This window comes from Oxyura jamaicensis, chromosome 23, assembly GCF_011077185.1.
Source record: "Oxyura jamaicensis isolate SHBP4307 breed ruddy duck chromosome 23, BPBGC_Ojam_1.0, whole genome shotgun sequence".
Lineage (NCBI taxonomy): Eukaryota > Metazoa > Chordata > Aves > Anseriformes > Anatidae > Oxyura > Oxyura jamaicensis.
In genome coordinates, this window is record NC_048915.1 from 545,998 (window position 1) to 564,349 (window position 18,352).

Consider the following 18,352-nt stretch of genomic DNA (forward strand, 5'->3'; position numbering starts at 1 on the left):
TCTGTCTGCCCCTGGCCCGTGACTGTACCAAGCTTCAGGAGAGACGTCTTCCAGCGACTGAATTCTTGCGATGACATCTCTGAAGGCAAAGTGCTGCAGGCCAGTTCTCACCTGAGATGACCTCTCCCCCGTGGCCTTGTTTTAAGAAGGAGAAGACTGTTTTCTGATGATAAGCGCAATCAATGCAGGCCTGCACTGCTTGCTGCAGGACAACAGAAGCTCGAGCTGGTCCAAAATGATCCGGCAGCTGCTGAACTTTCTTCTTGTCTAGGTGGGGCCCAGTGCTGCCGTTCTTGTTCAAGTAAATGCAAACTGCCAAGATGAGAAACGTGTTTGCCATTAACCCACTCAAGAAATCAAGAAACAGATGCCTCAAATCCAGCCTGAGAGATAGAGATGCCCAGGTTTTAAGACTGTAAAATCACTCACAAAGTGTGAGCGAAGCCATCACAGGTGCCTGTCTGCAGCCTAACAACAGAGTCACATTTAGGGGGGAATCACCTCTAACACCTTCCTGCCTCGCCACGCTCACCTTCCACGCTGCTGCTATTACTCAGAGCTTTCCCCAGTGCTCAGGCTCCCAAAGACAGGCTGCAATGTGGTTCCTGGGCCAGCACGGTAAAGTGGCTGAGATGTTCAAAGGAAATGAAGGAATGCAGCCCCAACTCTGGGGGGAAACTGGGTTCTTTGGGTTCCTCTGAAAATTGGGTTCTGGTTCTACCCATATCCAGTGCTTGAACGTATAAAAACCAGCTTTGCATTAGACCTTCCTGCCCAGATTCACCTTTGGCTGTATCTCACAGCTGTAGCAGAGCACATGCTCTGCACTGGTTGCTGCTATTCCTCCCCTGCTCCCTCTTGTCCCTGCTTGTCTGGCTGAAGCTGAACAGCCCACGGCCAGTGCTGCTCAGCAGGAGCTGTTCTGCACCTTGCTCTGTCTTCAGCAGCTGTGCCTGGCACAGTTTTGGAGAGCCCATACTATGAACTCCTGAGTGCAGCTGCTCACAGTACTGCCTCTGGGCTGTACGGGCCACAAGAAGCGCACTTTGAGGGCTTTGTAGTCACTAACATGCAGGTGACAACTCAGGGAAAGGGATATCTGCATTCGTCAGATGGACTTGCAATCCTCCTATGGCTTTGTATTTCCTGTACGGATAAACGAACAGCTGGCCTGAACTCACGTGCCTCTCTTTTCCTCCTGACACACTCTGAGTTAGGCCAGCCTTCGCGGAATCTTAAGGTTTGCTGGTTTGTGCATTTGTGGAGAAATGGGAGTGCTGTGGCGTGCCACCTCCTGACTGCTGCAGCTCCTAACTGTGCAATCTTTTCGAGGATGCAGTTTGAGACCCTTACCTGTGGGAGCCTGCATGGCAGAGCTGGGGATTGTAGCAGCGTCCTGGGGCACAGTGCTTGTGTCTGGTTCTGGGGTACTGGTTGTTGGAGAAGTGGGAGCTGGGTTCAGCAATGTCCTAGGTTTCCTCTGCAGAAAAAGATGAGGATATTTCTCCTTTTATCCCTGCTCTCCTATACCACCCATGATCACTACACTCTCTCCTCTGCATCCAACAAACAAGGCACTGTGGAACATGACACACTTCTGATGGCAATGACGGGGAGTTTCAAGAACCTACTTAATCAATACGTGTACATTCTAGAAACCACGATCCTCGAAAAAATGACAAGCCTGAGATCCGCCACCTCTGCTTGACTTAGACTAGCTACACATGATGGACAGAAGAGCTTATTCCACCATTTGGCCAACCTGTCATGATCACAGCATGTGCCGTGCTACTTCACAGCTAATGCAGCTCCAAAGGCACGGTTTCGTGATGGAAATGATCTTTAGGACACAGACATTCTCTACAACTCTGAGGCTGGACTCGGAGGGATATTCCCAGCCCCACACACCCCTCTGGTCTCCTACTTGCTGCAGTCACACAGCCAGAGGCTGAGACAAACGTGCACAAATACACGCATGCACCATCCCATGGCAGAACTTGCAGCACCTGCTTTTCACCCGCCTGCATCAAGCTTTTACCTTACTGCCAGGCTTTGGGCCTCTCTTTCTGGGGAATTTCAAAGGCTCCACTGACTTGGAGGGTGTAGGCATGGGGTGATGGATTAGCGCTTTGGTCGTTCGACCACGCTTCTTCCCTGTTTTGCGACGCCTTTGCCCTTGTTGATGCCCCAAAACAGTCTTTGTGCTACTGTGCATGCTAGGTTTCTCCGAGTTTACTTCGGAGGCAGGTAAAGGGCTCTTTGGAATCACAACTGAAATAAAAAGAGAAAAAGCAAATATAATTAAATCAGGCGAGAATGAAAACAAGAGCAGCCTCCATCTTTAAACAGTGTCACATGGAAAAACCTGGAGTAGTCACAGTCCCCTGAGCGGAGGCTACTGCTCTCCATGCCAGAGCAAAAACCAAACGCGCCAATTGGGGGTTCAGCACCTGAGCTGTGGGGCGCTGTGGCTTAGCCTGGGCAGGCTGAACTCTGGAAGGATTGCACTTCCAGCCATACCTTCTTCCTGAAAACAGCTGGCACCTACAGCTCTTCCATCTGCAAGTGGGGACCTGCCAGAGATCAGGTAAGATGCTCTGAAAGCATTCCTAGGGGAAGGATCAGTCAAGACCTGCCTGACAGTACAGAGCCAGGGCTGTGCTGGAAATCCCCTCTCTCGAGGCTGAAGTCAGATTTGCTCTGTCCCTAAATTACCAGTGAACTGCTGGGCAAGGCACCACTCTGTCCTTGATTCCTGCAAGGACGACTGCTCCTAGCCCAGAGCAATAGCTCCAATCTCAGTTACTTCAGCTCCTCTCATGTACGGCCCAGAGGCGAGCGACGAGACAGTGTCTGGCAGCAGACAGCACAGGGTCCGATCCTTCTTATCTTCTCATGCTTTCCTAGACAAAACCAGGTTTCTGGTATTTCCCCCAAACCCCCTGAATTTGGTCATGCATCTTTCCCACAGCAGCTAACAGCTGCGTCCCAGGTTTCAGGGGTCTGGAGAGGGTCGCTGGGCTGCGGGGTGGCAGCGGCAAGGCAGGAGCAGGAGCCCCGGGGCAGGGAGCTGTTAACTGCTTCGCTGCGGCATGGCTGCTGGGGAGGGGCTGCGTACGACCCTTCAGTGGCTGCTTGTTTTGGCCTTTCACAAATGAGCCGCTGGAAGTGGAGGACCCTGCTCTGCTCCCCTGGTCTGACTGCGCTTCATTCACCAGCTTCCACGCTGGAGGCCTCCCCTGAGAGCAAACGTGTGCCTGGCTGCCAGCTCCTGGACAGCCTGAGCAAACTGTTCATTCAGCTCAAAAACTGGGCATTTTGGTGCCTCGCTGGGCAGGACCAGGGGACCTCCCAGCTGCCAGGCATGGCTCTGGTCCATGCTGCCACCAGGACGCCAGCCTCCAGAACCAGCCCCGCTCCGCTCTTCAGGTGAGCAGGGCAAGAGTTACAATGCCCCCAACTTCTTTTTTTAAACCGTTCTCCCCTTGCCTTTGCGCACTACATGCACCAGGGCTCTGTGTTGGATTCCGCTGATAGGCTCACAGTCATTGAGTCATTTACCTCATTTCCTAACTAACATCTTCTTGTGCGAGGTGGATACAGAGTGGTGGCAGAAACAGAGTCAGCAGGTTTTGCTGCTCTGTGTCTAAGATAATAACATTAACAGCAGTGCTACTTTGCTGGCAAGAAAAGGAATGTGATAGCACAAATGCTTCTTACTGTGTCACCCACCGAGCTGCGTGAGCAGAGAGGAGCAGCAGGGCCAGGGACCCTCGGCCAAATCGCTGCACCTCCAGCCTTCCGTCTGCACAGCTGCTTCAGCTGAGGAGTGTTTGTGTAAAGGGATTTACAAGAGCCCTATCAGCTGACAGAGCACGGATAAACATGGGAAAAGAACTCAGTACTTTAAAGAAACTTTCAAACATCAAAGCGATGCGTAAAACAAAGTGGGAGGCATTTTGTTTGCACTCTGCACGAACGCTAAGTGTCCGAACAGAGCTGTGCCACAGCGAGGTTTCGCTAAGTTTCAAGAGAAACTGAGGATTCTACAGACGAGCTGTGAAGCAAGCTGAGTAAAAAAAAATGGAAAAAAAAACAACAAAAAACAAACAACAACACAAAACCAGAAATAGTGAATTAAATTTGGAAAGTTAGGATGCAATAAACAGCTGCTGAACTGCACCCTCCCCAGCTGGAACTGCATCTCAGAGAAACCCCAGTGCCAGGGAAAAGGCGAGTGACGGCAGGCGGACTCCCAGTGTGCATGTCTTCACTGCAGAAATTTGTAATAAAAAGTCATTTTTGGGGGGTAGAATAAATGCTGGAAAGTTCTATTGTCCACTTCAGTCACAAAGATATGAAAAGTAACATTAATTTAATGTTAAGCTTTGCCACTCACTGCTTTATTTTTAGGGAAATAAAAGCCCCTTACACGGTACGTGCCGAGCACACGGCAATTTCTTTCAGCCACAGCAGAGGAGATTGCACTGAGGCTGCTGCCATGACAGCCCATCCTTGCCACCGCCCTGTGCTAATTCATTTCATAAAAAACCACCAGCCTGTGCTAATTCACGTCTCTTGTCCCTGCCAGATGTACTGAGCCGCACACCATCAGCTTTCGGAGGAGACAGCAGCCACTCGGCGAGATCAGCGGCGCCAAAACCCACAGGGCTCCTCGTGCTGCTTGAGCCCTTGCGGTGACCGGCCATCTCCTAAGGGAGCCTGAGGTTTTCAGTACATGCCTGAAGCTTTTTCAGCCCCCGATGGTACAAGGACGGGGTGAGGATGCAGGCGGGAGCTGCTTGTCCTGCAGCTGCAAACCTCTGCCTGCATACCCTTACCTGCCACAAGCTGCAGTTTTTGGCTCTTATTCAGCCGGTGGTGGTGCCAGCCCAAACGTGCGCAGCTGCCGGGGCCATCCCCACCTCCTGTCCCTTGTCCCTCACGCTCACCTTCACCCTGTGGTGCGCCACCAGGAGAGCCAAATTTTCTAGAAGTCACCTGAGACCCTCTTCAAAAATCAAGTTTGCTGTCACTGAGAAATGCAACCTCTGCCTCAGGGCTTTGGTGCTCATACGGGCTCTGAGTAACTGAACCCAGCTCCAAAGCTGGCCTTGCTTTAGACACGGACCCAGGCCTCCAACGGTCCCTTCCAACCTGCATCATTCTTTGAGCTCATGGTTAATCATTTCAGCCCGTTACTGGAACAGAGAACTAAAGAGAGCAATTTTTCTGCTGCTTCAGCTCACTGACCTGTCTCGCTTTGGGTTGTACAGGCACCAGGACCTGGAGGGATGGAACCGCTCCTCTGTGGGCTGCTACGGGAGCAGCCTGCCTGCGATGAGGATCATCGCCCTGCAGATGCAGGATCAAAAACCACCCAACTTGGAGGCAAAGAAAAAAGACTGACATCATTAATTGGTTTATTAATCATCAAAGATTAGTTTAGAAAGAAGCCCCGAGCTTCCTGCAGAAACAAAGAGACCTGACAGAGAATTCAAGACTATTTCCTAATGCCAAAATATCCCTTGCCAGTCAGCACGTGGCTCCAGCAGTACCTGCAGCTAAGCACCACGCAGTTACTCAAACTGTTTACAGGAGACTCTATAAAACATAAGCTGCTGTCCACACTTTGAGGTTTTGCTAACCATACTAGAAAGCAGCATTTGTCACTCATCAGCTTCTCAGGCTTGTCTGAGCTTGAAGAAGACAAATTTATGTCCTTGCGGTAAGAATAACAAAGCCAACATGTGTAATAAAATATGGCACAGAAGGGTTTAGGATGGAGAAGAGTTCCTTACCTTTCTGTCCATTACACCCGCTAATTACCAGTTTGTTTACTAACAGCTGCTGGACCACAGAACCTGACATCTCCATTTTACGTGCTAAGGGCTCCTGAGCTCGCAGATGCAGCTGTAGGTCACGCACCCTCCCTCTGGGCATAGCAGTAGGGACCACGGGGGTGTCCTGGTTTACGAGAAGACTGAAAATGGCATTTGTATGCATTGCAAAGCATCTAGGAGGAACACGCTGTAGGGCACCCAACCGCTGTTTTTTTGTGCTCCAGCTTCAGCACTGTGTGGTCAGAAGCACAAAGCAAAGCAATGTGTTACAGAGACACAATTAAGGTAAGCGTAACTGCCAGCACCCTGCTGAGAACTGGCTGAATCCTCTGGATGCAGCCATTCAAACCCAGATCGTGACAAGAACCAGTGCTCAGGGCCTGTCTGAGAGCAAGATGTGCAAGCTCCAAACCTCTGTGATTCTTCCCGAAGCAGAGGCTGTCGTTATTGTCCACCACAAGCGCATGCAGGAGCTAAACCTGGGATCCAGGACGGCTCCAGGTTTGACGTGTCCCCAGCTCTCAGCAGTGGGGCAGCCAGAGCAGAGGGGCTGAGGCAGGGACATTGGTCAGCGATGCTCTCCCACTCCCCCATTTTCCTGGATCCCCTGGTAGCAGCTAGTTAGTAGTTCTTGGTGCTTTAAAACAATATAAATATACATGTGCAGATATTCCTGAACACGTGGGTGAAGTGCTTTGAGAGCTGGCACAACAAGTGTTACGGGTGTGCAACGTAACAGACTCATTCATCGAGATGCCCCGGGGGTCAGCACGGTCCCCGTTCTGATGGCAAACTAAAGAGAGAAGCGACTGGCTCATGATCAGACACAAAGACAGTGACAGCGCTGTGAAGAGTGAGAATGTCCAAATTGTTGTCCTCAGCAAAAGTCATTTTCAGTTTAGTGCTGAGCACACAGATTAGTTCCAAAACCCAGGTCTCCGTTTCTCCCCGGTACAGGAAGGAAATGAACTGTTTTGCATCCAACTGGGTAGCACTATAAATGGGTAAACTGAGTCATGCATTATTATTTTTTAAAATAAGCTGCAAAGGCTAGCATTTGGGTAAGGAAAAAAAGGCATCACGCCTGCCACCGCTGAAGAAGCCACACAAGCTTCTCCCCAAAGAGCATCTCTCACGCCCCTAAGCTCTCGGCACGTTTGCTGTGCAGCATCTGCACAATCGGTAACAGACGTCTCTTGCTGCCAGTTACACGGCTGCGGCTTGGAGGAGCAGCACAATACTCCTTCAGCCCTCTTCTCCCTGCCGTCCCCTCTTCCTGCTCCCTGAAGGCAAAGCGAAGGAGCAGAGAGCCCGTGCTGGGAACAGAACCGGCCCAGGGATTTACACTGCAGGGAAAAATGGTAGTTTGGGACAGCAGGGCTAGATTCCCATTGGCTCAAGGGATTTATCTTGTAGATTTGGACTGCACAGGAAGTCCTCAACAAAATTACTGCCCTCACTGACACAGCGCTGTAATTTACGCTATAGAGTATCCTCATCAGCCTCGGAAAACTTTGTACAAACTTTTGTACAAGCTGGTGTCTGGTAAGATGCGTAGCCCCTGCAAAGAGCTCACGACGCTGTTGGCCTCGGCTTGCTCTCTTTGTGCCGGCATTGGGTTTTATTTCTCCAGGGCTCACACCACTTAATTCTGGGCCCCGTTCTGCAAGGCCAGTCAGAAGCTGCTGCTTGGCTGGCACAGCCCAGAGCATGGGGGCCACCAAACTCAGCCAGTCTGGAGCACGGGTCCTCCTTCAAGCCCAACCACCAGGTCAGAGAACAAGGACCCCACAGGGAAAATGGTTCAAAGGACAAGCAAATGCCACGTTTGTGTACAACCACCCTCTTCATAACCGAAGTCAGCAGTTCTCCCCCAAGCCCCATCCCGGTACCTCGTATCACAAATAAACTGGCTGCAGCACAGCACGGACTCATCCTTGCTCTAACCCCCCTCAATAGCCTTACCTTCTCCAGCCCACTGCAAAAAGAGACCTCTTGTAACAGTGAGTTCCCTTCATCAGCAACAATGGAATTAAAACAGAAAAAGTCTAAACTATAAAAGGGTGATGAGAACCAAGCCAGCTCCAGCGTGAGAAAACACCAGCAGAGCTGATGCTCAGACCCCTGACTGAAGGGATGCACTAGCAGGTACAGCCTGATAGAGCCAGCCAGGATGCTCCAGGAGAAATGTCAATGCTGTTTACTTATTGTCAAAACGAGACCAAAACCAAGCCAAAATCTGAACTTCAGTACTCAAGCTTAATTTGATTACCCTGAAGCCAGTTCAGCCAGTGGAGATGGTTTCTTTCCTGACAGCACCCACGGGCCCACGGTGAGTACTCCAGCAGCAAGAGCTCAGCTGGAGCCGCTGGAGTCGCTCAGTGGATGGTGCATGAGAGGAGCCAGCACTTCCAGTCCCAACACAGACGCCCACACCAAACCATCGCATTTCCACACCCCAGGAGAACCATCATAGTGCAGCGCCACCGGGCTGAATGCCGCGAGGACAGCCAGCAGCCTTCTCAGTACGTACCCAGAGCAGGCTGCCGAAAGCATCGGGGATGACTGACCCCTGTCTGGTCCACGCAGCAGTCCTCAAGGGTCACAGAGCCACGGTCTTAGGATGCAACCAACCTGCAGACTAGTAAGGCTTCAGCACGTGCAAGCACAGCCACGCCAGCCTGAGCAGGACAGAGGTCACCAGCCCCAGATTTACAGCCCGCAGGAAGCTTGTGGCAGCGTGGCTATGCTGCTATTAATATCCGGCGGGCTCAAGGACATTCCTTGAGTTAAAACAGGTGGTATGAGAAGCCACCACAGTCAGCCTACTCACTGATTGTGTCTTTTGCCTCTGGGAGTTGATTATCATCTCGTTTCCAAAACCCCATGTTGAGAATCAAAACGCTTCTGTACTCTTAGAGTATTCAGGCTATTCAGAACTGTTCCTGGGGTTTCTGCTTGTTCTGATCTTCTCTGAAGCTCTTTTTTTTAGCTTTGGCTTCCTGGTTAAATATTAGCAGAACACCTTCAACATCTCAGAGCACAAAGAAAAAGGAGACTGCTAGTGGGTGCAGTTTATTCCACCTTTTGTTCTTTATTAAAGCTGTTCAGAAGTCATAAAAATGCCAAGATCAAGAGGAGAACTGACGAGCTGCAAAAGGTCTAATCTTTATAACAAGTTGGGCTGTATATTCAGTATGAAGCTCCCGGATCCAATAAAAGCGCATGCTGTGGCAACGTAGCCCTGTTTACCAAAGCCAGGATCAGAACCTGATCTGGGCTCAACATTTCCAACTTCTCCGAATAACAGGGAGGAAACAAAGAGAAGAAACTACTCAGTAGGTCATGAGATAACGTAATGCCCCTGCTCTCATTGTGTCACTGCGAAAAATCCTACCAAGTTTCAGGTATCTTTGGATCAGGCCCATTTCTCCTGCATGCACGTGGGCTGCTCCGTTCACAACTGTCCCACCAACTGCACGCAGCCTCTAGAAGCCTTTGGGAGAAAGATCTGGTCAGATCATGCTGGTTCCTGCAGCACTCGTCCACATCAGAACAGCACCCCTATTGGGGACCAAGCTACGGTCACCAACAGCTGGCACCTGTGTGCTGGTGACAGGCAGAAGACAGACTCGGAGCACTAAATCCTTAATGTCAAGCCTCGAAGGGCATCCAAGCTCAGCATCTTCCACGTCCCAGTACAGAGCCTAACTCAAACTCTTCTGCGGCTGCTGCTCCAGGAACGCCGGACTCCTGTCCCTGCCAGGGGAAAGCGAGGCAGCTCAGGGTGCACCCAAACCACCTGCGGGGGAGCAGGAGTGTGCTTGGAGACGAGTGTCCCAACTCACACCAGCCGTGCTTTCTTTTCTGAATCATGACAGAGCACGTGAGCTGGAAGCCCTGGGGTTGAAGCAAATCCAGCATGGCGGGCTCCAGGAGCCATCCTGACATGTTTGGCCATGACTCAGGCCGTGTGACTTAATTTTTAACAGGCTTAAATCTGAGCTTGAACAGATACCTGAGCAGTGAAAGGCCTCTGTCCTCGTCCGGTTCCCTGCTCTGTGCCACCACCAGTTTTTCAGGACCCTGTAAAAAAGCACAGGGACCAGACCAAGATTGCTTTACCGCTCCTGTTCGAAGATCCCCCTGCCCTGATCTCACAGTGCACACCAGCCCCTTTCAATTCCAGTTCCAGCACCGTTGACGTTCCAGCTTCAGGACGACGCAGCATTGTTTCCTCAGGCCCCCGCCCTGAAGTCTTCTGGGCCTGGGTGACAAAATCCGGAGGGTTTGGGCAGAGCATTTGCACCAAACAGAGCCTACCGGGGGTCTCTTTTATCAGACAGTACCAAAGGCGAGTGAGAGGACATGAGCTCGGTGTGTCCCAGGTCAGACCAGGCTCTGCAGAAGCTGGAGCACTGCAGGGAGCTTGATGGGAAACGGGGCTCTCCCTGCTGCCCTCCTGAAGGCATAAAACCTACTGAACTGAGCACACGTGAGGCCTGTTTAACTCTGCTTCCAAACCTGTCAAAGAGACATCAGCAGCTCCTGAGCCAGCCCCTGCAGCTGTGGTTATGGATAAAACCCGTGATTTTGTGCTCCGAACAGGTCAAGGGTGGTGCTTGGCAGTTCCTGACAGAGGTCTCGAAGGCAGCATCTGCAGGTACCTGGCTGTGTCCACAAGGCTTGCGGTTGCAGGGGCGAATGCTGAGCTTCCATGTGCGACCCCGCTGGCTGCCAGCACGTAGCTCCACCGGAGTGTGAGGCCCCAGCCACCCCACTGACCGGAGGCCCCTTGCCCTGCTGTTCTCCTCGCCGGCTTCCTGAACCTGGCTTTGCACCAGCCTGGGGTACAAGCTCCAGACCCCGAAGTGACAGGAATCGGTGTCTTTGCATCTCCTCCCAGCAGTAAAGCAGAGGAGCTGACCCGAGCGTCACCCTGGAGCTACTCCCGACAGGCACTTCCACCCACCTGTGTGCTCCCTTCCCAAAGAAGGAAGAGAAACCGAGCAACATCAAAAATAAAGAGAAGTCAGAATACAAACATTACCTTCGCCTGTGGGCAGGAAATCTAGCATCTGATGATCATCTTCCTTTGAAGACACCAAGCAGTTAATAAATAAATGGCATGGCAGCAAGGGTGGCAAGGGAAGGATGTCATGAGCTCCGCGTTGCAGCTCCGTGTGTTCTCCAGCCTTGCGCTGCTGCGAGCACGGAGGGACGCAGCACGCGGCAAGTCCAGGAGCGTCTGTGAGCTCTGCTTCAAAATACTCCCGCGGTGGCTAGGTGAAACTATTAACTTTTGTTTGGAAGCGCTCGCAAGCCAGCCAAGCCTGTGGAGAGGGAGCTGTGCACCGACAGCTAGCAGCAGAGACCCAGGCAGGGCAGGCGAGTGCCTGCGGCAGGGCCTGGTGCTCACTCTGCAGCTCCCCGCCAGCCGGCTGAGCCCCGCAGCGGCGCTCCCCGAGCCCGAGGCCCCGCTGCCAGCTGGGCTCCTGCCAAGGCAGCGGCTCCACTCCTCCGAATTCCAGCCCAGGCTGCTCCAGCTCCTGCCCGCCTGGCCTTAACGCTTTCACTGCTGCTGCCTCCGGCGCCCAGCACAGCATCGCCTCTCCTACGGGGATCCAGGAGGGTGTAAGGAGGTGTAAGGGACCCACCTGCACCAAGCACAGCCACCGCCAGGCAGCTTCAGAGGTGTCGGGCAGCTGAAGGAGACATAACCCACAGGGAAGAGAAGGGCACAGACCTTCTGAGTCACGGATTTGACAGCAATGCTCATGGCCGTGGGCAGGATGCTGCAGGCGGCGGTGCCCTGCGTCCCGCTGTGAGGGTTACAGCATTTCCCTGCCCTCCAGCAGGGACGTGCCACTGCACGAGGATGAGCAGACTTCAGGGACGCTGTTACTGCGGAGAAGGGCTGTGTGTGCACGGGTGTGTGGGGAAGGTCCCAGTCCAGGTACAGCTCACCCCTGGATTTCTCAGGACCTGGCACGTCAGATGCTTTTCAAGAAAGTGGGGAAGGCTGTCCCTGCCCCGGCCCCTTCCCGCAGGGTGCTGCTTGGGCTAACGCACGTAGCCCCCGGTGCTGAGCTATCACCAGGGCTCCCGGGGGTCTTGTGCGTGCCTCACACTGTCTGAAGCGAATCACAGTTACAGTCCCCAACACTGAAGCATGAGAACCACAACAACACGTGCATTCCCTTGAAAAGTAAAGCTAGCACGTAATGAATACAAGAGTTCTGCATGCTTCCTTATGCAAAGACCCCAATCTTGCAGAAAATCTCATAGATTCCTGCTCCCACAATCAGCGTGTACAGAAAGCAAGCCCTGATCCTGTCTGTTCAGTCTCCCCTTCGCAGCCCGCTACCTGGCCGCCTCCTTTGGCACGAGGCAGAGGAAGGAGCATCACCTGCTTGGGTGAACAGCTCAGAGCTGGAAGACGCCTGGCAGAGGACCTGGCAAGACCCCTGCTTGGTTTTGCTTTCCTCAGGGGTTTACAGCTCTCCATTTCACAAACCACTTCAGAAAGGAGAACAACTCCTCGTGGAACTTCTTCCAATGTGTGCTTCACTGACTACAAAGGACTGAACTTTCCTCTAGTCTGCGATCGGCTGTGAAAAGCCAATTTTCCCATAGATAAAAGCAGCAGACATCGCTCTGCCAGACTGTGCCTTGGCTGATGGGGGATTTCCCCTATACCCACCTCCCTGTTGAGGGCAGGTGCCCCGGAAACGACAGTCATTAGGCAGCCTCTTATCTCATTCTCCTTTCTTCCAGTGATTTTTATCACAGCCTGGTATTTCCCTCTTCAATCTGCTTTGCCCTGATCCTTAGCAGCTGCACTGCGGTTTGTGGGCGTCTCTCCTGCTCTCTTTCTCCCCAGACATGACTTAAAGTAACTAAGCAACAATCCTCATTCTTTAGGTTGATCTTGAGCATCGATTTTCTGTCCTGTTTGTAATGGAAAGGGACTCTCCAAATCGGTTTTCCAAATCTGCGCTCTACTGATGCCACTGACCTGAGAGCAGAACTGTTTCTCTGCCCTGCTTAAGAGCAGCAAAAGCTTGTTACTTGCAGACTCCGAGGAGTACGAAGTTCAGAAAATGGAAAGTGCATGCCAAAAGTTTTTCCCAAAGTATTACGTGGCATACATATTTTGCTTCTTCAGTCTCTGCTTCCTCCCCGTTTACATTGCCACCTGACATTCCAGCAGTCCACAGCCTGGTACTCTGATCACAGGCGTCACAGTGTAACTTAAACCTCCCAGCTCATGGCTTGAGAAACATGCTACCTCCTGCCCCTTACCTGCCACAATACTTGTTGAGTCTCTATGTGACTCATATGTGAATTATTCCTTCTCTACCCAACAAACCTTCAGGGTCTTCTACTGAAAATTTCTGCATCTTGACTTCTACTGAAATGACCTGCATATAGTGGATTTTGGCCATGCTTTTGTGTGCTGCTAACCTTAAAGCTGGGGAAACACCATTTTCCCTCTGTTTCACCTTGAAACTCTGGTGCCACCATGAAACAGGAAAGTCCAAAGCCTTTGCAGTAAGTTTGGGTTAAATGCCCCATGCAACTTTAACTCGGCTGTTTTATGTACATGCCCCATGACAGATGAATATTTCTCTAAAATGAGTGCTTGTTTCTTTACGAATGGATGTGCAAACAGATCTTACAGAAACAGCAAAAAAAAGACACATAAACCTCCGAGGTGAACCTACAAGTCACCATCATCCCCTGTGCAAGGTGAGTGCAGAAAATGCCATTAACACAGTCTGCCCTGAGAGCAGAGGTCAAACCAGCACTGCGTCTGACAGCGAGCCCACCCACACCTCATATTCCTGAAGGCCCAGGGTGTGCGGCTAAGGGCATACGAGCATGCGTCTAACACCAAAATCCATTGAAGGTGCCGTGCACCAAGCGTGAGGGGTGGTGGCACAGACCTGGGGATTCCTGCCCAAGAGACAACTGGGGGTGCCTGCTTGGCGTGGTGGGGAGCTCCCTTTGGGACGGGCAGGGGGACCTGCTCTCCCCGGCTGCTGTCGCGGAGGGCCCAAGGTGTACGGGACGAGCTCTGCTGCGCTTTGCCTTGCCCCTCCGTCCAAAAAGACCCCACCTCCACCCTTCCCCTGCTCCAGCTGCCCTGTGCCAGTACCCCATGGCTGCGGGTCACCCGTGGTGTGTCTGGCAGAGCCCTGTCCCTGGGCTATGCTGTACAGAGGCGGCCTGAAGCCGGGCACTGCAGGCACTTGGCTGCCTGGGCACAGCCAAGCACTGCCAGCGGGCCGCCAGCACATCCTGACGGCGCCGCGACTACCAGCCTGGCGAGGCGAGGGCCATTCCTCCGCGCTGCCTGGGCCCCCTTTGCTCCCTCCCTGCACACACCCGTGCCCTCCAGAAAGCTCCCTGGGAGCGGCTGGCCCGGCCCCAGCAGCACCAGAGCCCTCGCAGCCGCCCCACTGAGCAAACACGGGTGGGAGTGGGAGGCCTGGAGGAGGAGGGATGTGCCTAAGAGAAACTCTCTCCTCCACCTCTGCTAGCAACCACCAGAAGAGACAGATTAGAGCTGAATTAAGTTGCCAGCATTAAACAGACATGCCTGTTCTCTTTGAAGTTCTGCTTCCCTTGAACATGAGCTCATTTCTCTTTGTTCAGCCCTAGGAAGCCACGAGCTTCGATGGAGTTAACTCTTTGCAGGGCTCCTCAGCTCTGCCAGGCGCTGCATCCCACCCTGCTGGCACCCATGGAGACGGCCGGGCCCTTGTGGGAGCAGAACCCGGTATGGGTACAGTCATACCGAGGGTCCTGGCCGTGGCTCTCCCTGCTGGGAAGGGAACCCCCTCGTTCAGCAGGAAGCTTTACTGCAACTGCTTCTGGAACTAAAGGAAATGGGGATGCCTCTGCGGTGAAGCCTCCTCCAGGCCTGCCAAGAGCAGCACTCACTGGCCCCAGGGGAGCTGAGCTCAGCCCTCCTGCAAGGCTGGGCTGAGGGGAAAATGAACACGGGAGGAATTCAGATTGGGAAAGAGGAGGAAAGTTCCCAGAAGTCCCTTCTTTTGGTTTAATCCCACGGAGCAGAAATTGGAAAGTTTGGGACAGGAAAGGATGGGGATCTAGGAAAATCTTGCCACAGAGAGGAAAGTAAGATACCACAAAGCCAACACTGGTCCCAGCTTTGCGGCACTTTTGCATGGCTCACACAACCTCTGCCAGTCCCTGCTGCTGAGAGCAGAAATCTGCCTGCAAGCAAGTGTTGTGGCTGGGAGCGTGGAGGTGTGCCTTCCACTCACTGTTTCAGTACATGAGCAGGAACCACGGGGTCCCTGCAGGCCGAGCGAATACACAAGGGAATGCTGCGTGAGGGGGAACAAGCGCCCGGCCACCGCCATGCTGCCCCAGGACTGGGGGATCCTGGGCACTCTCCCCTGGCACAGGAAGGGGTGAGGCAGAGCTCTCCACCCCCAGCTGCACAAAAGCTCCTACCCACAACCAACACATCCCTGTCCCCGGTGCGATGCCTGAGGAGCACCTCAGGGACACCAGGCAGGAGCCCCTGGCTCTAGGTCAGGAGTGAGGGAGAGGCTGGGAACACCACGGCTGCACGCGGGCATCCAAGACCAGCAGCCTTAGCACGATAAGTGCCTCCCAGCTCCCAGCCTAACAGAAACCATCCCCGGCTGAGGGGAGCTCACAGCATGGCCCCCAGGCCACCACACGAGGCGAGCCCAGGCCACGCGCCTGGACGCCGGCTTTGCAGCACCAACAGGCCCGGCGCCACCACAGGGCCGCAGGACAGCACCAGCCTGATGGACCAGCACAAATGCTGGATTTTCAAGAGGAACTGTCTCATCAGAGAAATGCCTTTCCTAAGTAAATCTTCAGCTTGGGCAGGGAGGTTCCTCTCCTGCTTTTAATTTCACTGTCAGGCATGCGCTGGAGTTGCCAGCCAGCAAATGCTAGAGGGACCTGCACAGGGACAGTGCCAGCTCCTGTGTTCCCAAATAACTCTCACACTTGTAAGCTAGACGCATGGCTGAAACTCTCAACAGCCAGCGTTCAGGCAACAGCAAGGCAGAAAGCTCCCCAGGACCATCCCTAAACAACCACCACAGCTGTCGGAACCCGGCAGGCACTGCCTGACTCAGACCTGCTTTTTCCAGCAGAGACTGCAACAAACGGCGCAGCAAGATAGCGCTGTCAGAAGTACGAACTGGCGCAGTCCAGCTACTTAAAGATAGTTCATTCTCTCGTTATATCCTTATTGTATCTCCAAATAGCCCAGTTCCCGTGGGAAAAGGTCTCTGTGTGTCCTAGGGACACAGGACAGACTGAGGAAATTCCTGAAGAGGACTAGAACAACATGACACAGCATCACCTTCCCTCCAGACAGCCACCGTGCTGCCCGTCTTTCCAGATGGCTGCTGCCTAGCACCTTGATGCCAGGCTGCCTGTTACACTGCCAACAGGTATGGTCATCTGTACCTTCACCACACATGAAACAGCGGTAAGAAAGCCTGAGATAGCACCCAGATGTCCTTGCTGCTAGCTTCTGCCTGTTTTGCTGCCCTTTGAGAGCTGAGTGGATGAGGAAGACAGCAAAACAACAACATGGACCTTACCTTTTGTTCCAGGAGGCTGCAGATTATCTCCAGTCAGCGAGCACCAGCCTACGGGAAAGATGTCCCGGGAATCATATCGGCACCAGTAATCGAAGGCACCTCTCCAGCCATCAAATGTTATGAGGACCTCAGAACCTCTCACCTCCCCAATGGTGGCCGGGCAGATGAAGTGAGGGTTCTTCCTGTCCACTGCCTCCAGCTTCATACCTGTCTTGAAGAAGTTTTGGGATGGAGATGGTGGTTCCTACAAGGAGAAGTTGAAAATATTCTCAGCAAGTGCCAGCGCCTCCCCAGACCAGGGCTGCCTTCTCCATCAGCACTCACCTCCACAAGCAGATGGAGAAGGGAGCTAGTCGGACAGATCTGAACCCCAATTAGATGTGCACGAGTTGGCCTAGCTATGCAGCCATGTGCCTTTTCATTCACGAGACAACAAAGTCCGTTACTGACTGCTCTATCATCACCAGGCTGTTGGACCAAATCCAGACAGCGCTACATTAACACTGCACCCTGTGACAACTCTGTCATGCATGACAGAAAACAAAGCTCCGAAGAAAAGAGCCTCTGCAGGATACTCTCACTTTGTATCCCAACCAGAGCAGGAAAAGCTGAGATGTGACAGTCTATTTTCATCATTCTTTCCCCACCTTCAGCTTTGCTAGATATATGAGAAGCCCGTCAGCCATCCTTATCTGGGGCTCACTCTGCCTGGTCTTTTACAACGAGATACAGTAAAACCACGCCAACCACCCCATATGATGGCACACGCCTCCCAGCCTGGCCTCTGTCCCTCTCCCTTCACTAAGGGGACGAGAATACAAACAGAAATCATACTTGCACTGTTGCTTCACAAGCAACACAAGGTAGCTGCATTCCTTGCAAGCTCTGGTACAGGGAGAGGTGCTGACTTATATATAGAATTGGAGAAGCACCCGCTGCCCAGCTGAAAACAAGCACATCTAAGCCCCAGCGTTGCAGCCCACCTTCCCAGTAGACCACGGTCTGCACCCTGACCCCTGCTCGATGCAGCAGCGGAGGGCACAGACGTGTCCCTAGGGAAGGAGCATGTGGCAGCGCTGGGCCGTCTTCAGCTCCTCTGGGACCAGTGGACCTCACAGGAGAAACCGGCTGTGATTCTGGTGCTCTGCAGTACAGGGGGCACGCCAGAAGGATGTCTTCACAAACAGTAAGGTACCTTGTGAAAAATCCGGACAGGAGCCATCTCTGCTCCATTCAGAGTCTTCAGAAGGAACATGGGCCAAGAGGAGGCATTCAGCCGGAAGCCTGCGGAGAAGGGAGAAGAGGAGGATGTAAGGCTGGGAGGTCACCGGATCCGGCCACACACGCCTGTCCTGATGGGAGCTTTGCAGCGGGCACATGTTGTGATCCCACACCACCCTCTGAAAGCAGGAGTCAGGCTTGACCTTTTCCAGATACTCCAAATGCAAAACATTATGCTGTTGAAAAGAAACATCTGGAAATGGATGTTTGACTGCAATTTTCACTTATCATAACAAGTCTGTACATTGACCATACAGGCATTATGTGCAGCACTGGTGCTGGCAGCTTCGGTGATCCTGCTACAGGGGAGACGTGAATCAGCAAGTGCTCAGGCTATGCAATGCCTGCCTCAGGAGGGAAGCTCAGCTTCTGGGTGGCCCCCTCCACCTTTCGGGAGTGAGCTGCCAGCGAGCTGACCTGAAGAAATAAAGAGGCTGTGACTTGGCTGGGAAACAGACTTAACCATTTAACCAAACAGAAAGGATGGCAACTTTTGGCTCGATACCTTCTGTGAAAGAAGTGGAGAAGTAACAGGAAGAGGCATATGGGAAGAAAAAAGCAAATTCTCATGCTCTGAGTCAATGGTACTGAACACAACTGCAC

At 52.9% G+C, this 18,352-nt stretch overlaps 1 protein-coding gene across 9 annotated transcripts in view; it reads right to left on the bottom strand.

Annotated features, from left to right (window-relative positions):
• The window catches only part of SCMH1 (Scm polycomb group protein homolog 1), a 59,927-nt gene that overhangs the window by 12,572 nt on the left and 29,003 nt on the right, over window positions 1–18,352 (bottom strand). For 8 of the 9 annotated variants that reach the window (XM_035345484.1, XM_035345482.1, XM_035345485.1 and 5 more), the window contains 5 exons: window positions 17,664–17,752; window positions 16,469–16,712; window positions 2,039–2,271; window positions 1,354–1,480; window positions 112–312 (listed from right to left, as the gene is read on the bottom strand). In XM_035345484.1, the coding sequence (XP_035201375.1) occupies window positions 112–312; window positions 1,354–1,480; window positions 2,039–2,271; window positions 16,469–16,712; window positions 17,664–17,752 (894 nt within the window). The remainder of the gene's footprint in view (window positions 1–111; window positions 313–1,353; window positions 1,481–2,038; window positions 2,272–16,468; window positions 16,713–17,663; window positions 17,753–18,352) is intronic. The other variant, XM_035345489.1, reaches the window with a different exon arrangement.